Source organism: Monoraphidium neglectum (assembly GCF_000611645.1).
Source record: "Monoraphidium neglectum strain SAG 48.87 unplaced genomic scaffold scaffold00473, whole genome shotgun sequence".
NCBI lineage: Eukaryota > Viridiplantae > Chlorophyta > Chlorophyceae > Sphaeropleales > Selenastraceae > Monoraphidium > Monoraphidium neglectum.
The window spans coordinates 5,692-9,742 of record NW_014013155.1 but is presented as its reverse complement, the minus strand read 5'-3'; the positions used below and the strand labels follow the sequence as shown (position 1 = coordinate 9,742).

Genomic DNA, 4,051 nt, shown 5'->3' with positions numbered 1-4,051 from the left:
GCCTTGGCGGGTGGCTGGCCAGCCCGACCGCCTCTGCAGTGTTGACCGGCGGATGCCCTGGGCGCAATCTGGCAGATGATAAACAGAAATCTACACCAGTACGCACTAACATTTAATGCCATACAAGCATGAATGGCTTTGCGCACATGTGCTTCATGTAACGCCAGCAACTGGTTGATGCTGGACACCTGGCCCGTGGTGCTTCACGGCCGGTAAGTACAAGCGTCCCCTTGAGCGATTGACATGCCTGTATCCCCTGAACAAGATTCAACTCATGCATAATCATCCGGAGTACCGTTGCAACTCACGGCTCTCTACAAACAACAGAGCTCCGCAGCATGACATGGCTACGCACTCACACACATATTGCTTGCTTGCTTGCACCGCTCGCAGCCATTGCAACAACAGCAAAGCAGTTCAAGCTACCCAGCACAGGCCTGGCTGGCGCGCATGCAACTGCGTTGAAAGATATATAACACCACATCCGTTTTATCTGCATGGCTGAATATATACCTTGCGGTGGTAGCCTCTGACAGCAGCGAAATGCCCGCAGTGGCACTTTGGATTTCTGATAGAACAAAGCGTTTTTTGCCGTTTTGAAGCCGACTTGGTGCAGGTGGTTCCAAAGCCAACCCATTGCTGCCCATGCGCCCATTGACAAGAAGCGCAAGCATGCGGGCCTGGAACAAGATATACCCATTTTGGCTGCCTGGTTGCACTGCATGCGGGAGGCCCTGATGCCGGCAGCAGCTTCGGTGCGGGTGCCTGCTGCGCAGTGACCCTCACTGTCTCAAGTGCACTCATGGCAAATAGGCTGCGGTGGCGGCAGAGTCGCAGAGGCGGCAGGGGAAGCAGCAGCAGCACAGCGGTGCTATCGGCGTCAGCAGAGGCCGCATTGGTGCCTGCAGAAGGGAGCTCTGCCGTGTCGACCTGTGCAGCTGCTCAAGGTGGCGGCTTGGTGCTGGCGTTTGCCGCTGCCAGGACACTTATCAGCTGCTGTCCGTGATTGCTACAAAGGAAGCCTCCCTCCCAAAACCAAATAACCATATGTGCACGCCACAACCGTATTGTGCAAACTCTGCGCATGTGTGCTGGTGCAGCAGCACCAAGAGTTTGTCTGAGAGGTTGATGCGGTCATGTGGAGGCAAAGTTCTTGAAGGGCCTAGCGAATCAAGGCATCCCAGGGGGGGGGGCTCCATTGATGCATTGTTGCTGTAGAAGTTTGTAGCGTGAGTGAATTGGGTCCTAACTTCAACATCTGTGTATGTGATGTATCTCAAAACCGACCAATGGACGCCTCGCGTTTCTCGTCAGTCGCTAGTGAAGTTACTGCAGAAATTGTGCCAATCTCCTTCGCAGCATGACAACTTGCTGTGCTGGTAAATGCAAGCCAAGTGTGGCGTAGTCGATGCATGAAATGTACGAAATGTACGAAAGGGAGATTCAACAGGATTGCCGTTGGATGCGACAGAGCTCAAGCATCCACGCGCTGTGCTGAAGGCAGCGGCTGCAAGTTCACGGTCGAGTGCATTCCGAGGACGGCAATGCGACGCAAGGGGGCTAAGGCGGGTGGTGGTGCACGAAATCTCAAAATAAAAAATACTCGGATAAAATATCTGCAAATGTGACACTTTTACCGTGGTTGGGCTCCCCCAGGTGTCTGCCTGCTTTGCACTGCGAACTTGCACGCCCCAGTCCTGAATATCGAAATTGGTGGATACAGCATCAGACTATCGCACAGGAATTCGATTCTTTCATTCCTACCTCGTTTGTTGGTTGCTTTACATCACATACACCCGGCATTGCAAGTCCAGACAAAACGCACCGCGGACACGAACGCGCGTCGCAGACATTGCGGAACAGAGTTATAAAGGTGTGAAACGCGTATCACACATCATTTGGCAAGTATGAAGGCGGCGCTGGCCCTTGCATTCCTGGGCCTATCCCTGGCGTCAGCGCAGACTCGTTGGCAGCCTCAGTTGGCCGATCGATACCAATATCAGCTGGGAGAGCTGTTTGTGGTGCCCACTCATCTAATCCCTGGCGTCAAGGTGCGATGACAGGGAGGGCCCTGTGGGGTCAACGTACGCGCAACACGCACGCCCGATATGTCACTGCACAGTGCACGTTCTCAGTGGATTGCGCAAGCCAAGACCAAAGTACAGCCCAACATGCAACATACCTGAGGCGCCTTTTCCAAAGCTGTGTGCACCAGTGTTCTTTGCAAATGTTGATGTTGACGACGGCCTCGCGCTCCCATCATGTGCTGGTGAGGCACAGGCGTACGCACTTGATGGTTGGGACACGCCGGCGTCCACTGTGGCGTGGCTGATCAGCCAGGGGGCCTACCCAATCTGCTACTTCAGGTACACTCGCATGATGCCGCGCCGCGGCATGCATGTGGCGGTGCGCCGCAGTCCGCGCGTGTGCAGCTTTTGTGCCCGCCCGGCAGCAGCCTGCTGTGCCCTTTCTGGGCTTGCAGGTCGGCCCTTCCGATGCCCTGCTGAAGCTCGGTACTCCCTACTATCACACAAGCGGACCAAATCTTACCAGCGCACTCCCTGGCACCCCCCTTCCCACCGCAGTGCGGGTTCTTACGAGGACTGGCGCCCCGACGCGTCCCAATTCCTGGCCAGCGACAAGGGCGCGCCGTTGAGCGGCTGGCCCGGGGAGTGGTGGCTTGACGTCAGGTCCTCCAACGTCAGGAGGATCATGCAGCAGGTGGGGACCCTGGCGGCTGTCCGGCCTGCACAGCGAGGTGTGTGTGGGGGCAAGTCTGCCCCGTGGACCCAAGCAGGCAGCCTGAAGGGAATCAGCGGAAGTGGTGGTGCAGGGTTCGTGCATCTTGCATCAGCTGCAGGCAGTTGCTGCCATGCCCTCCAGCTGAAGTTGCTGCCCGCACACATGAATTTGCCGCCTTCATCCCTACAGCGCATCGCCATGTGCAAGTCCAAGGGCTTCGTTGCCGTCGACCCTGACAACGTGGACGGCTACACAAACCCCAACGGCGTGGGCCTCACTGCCGCCGACCAGCTGTCCTACAACACGTTCCTGGCCAACGAGGCGCATGCGCAGGGCATGGCCATCGGTCTCAAGAATGATCTTGACCAGCTCACCCAGCTGACGCCCTACTTCGACTTCTTTGTGAACGAGTGAGTTGCTGAGCTCTGGTGACGAGTGTCTGGAACCTGCTTGATGGGAAGGGGTTGGCGATGCTCATCAGCTCCTCACCAGACACATGTTTGCCGTTGCATCCAACACAATCTGTTTCCTTCCGAACCGCGTGTGCGCGCCCTTCCGCCTGACATGTGGATGTGTCAACATGTGCTCAGACAAGCGCCCTGCAGATTGCGTGCGCACGCACACAAATGTGTGCGGACGCGTGCGAACCCCCTTCCCCCCACAAACACACACACCTCACACCTCCCCTACACTCCCCTACACTCCCCCACACTCTCCCCTCTCCCTCTCCCTCTCTCTTTCCGTGCCATGTCACTCTCTGCCGCCTGACCCTCCCCATCTTTTCCTCTGCGGATCTCACTCAGCACACCATGCACTGTGCACAAACCCACCGACCCATCCACATCCTCATGACACGCAGGCAGTGCAACCAGTACAGCGAGTGCGGGATGTACGCCCCCAGCAAGGTGGCCGGCAAGCCCGTCTGGAACATCGAGTACACCTCGACAAACTTCAACAAGGGCTGCCCTCAGCAGGCCACCATGGGGATGCGCACAATCCTCAAGGTCAGACTGTATGCCAGGCAGCTTGCGCTTGCAACCGATCGGTCGCCTTGCATGTGGTCTCAGTGTACGACATGGCGTGCACTCAGCATCCTTGACATTGTGCCAACACCCCTGACATCCACGCGGCGCCACCCCCGCAGAGCTCAAGCCTCACGTTTTCGCCATACACCGAGTGCTCAACTAACCCTTGGCCTTACCCCTCGCCAAGTCCCAGTCCTTCGCCATCGCCGTCACCATCGCCCAGCCCCTCCCCTTCACCAAGCCCCTCCCCTTCACCGAGCCCCTCCCCTTCACCGAGCCCCTCC

General features: G+C 57.4%; 1 protein-coding gene across 1 annotated transcript; it reads left to right on the top strand.

The window, feature by feature from the left end:
* Positions 1–2,261: 2,261 nt before the first annotated feature.
* MNEG_3671 (hypothetical protein) lies at positions 2,262–3,930 on the top strand (the record flags this gene model as incomplete). The annotated part of the gene is made up of 5 exons (XM_014047850.1): positions 2,262–2,269; positions 2,586–2,721; positions 2,932–3,152; positions 3,602–3,746; positions 3,889–3,930. The coding sequence occupies 5 exons, from the start codon at positions 2,262–2,264 to the stop codon at positions 3,928–3,930; spliced, it is 552 nt and encodes a 183-aa protein (XP_013903304.1).
* Between the last annotated feature and the right edge of the window lie 121 nt (positions 3,931–4,051).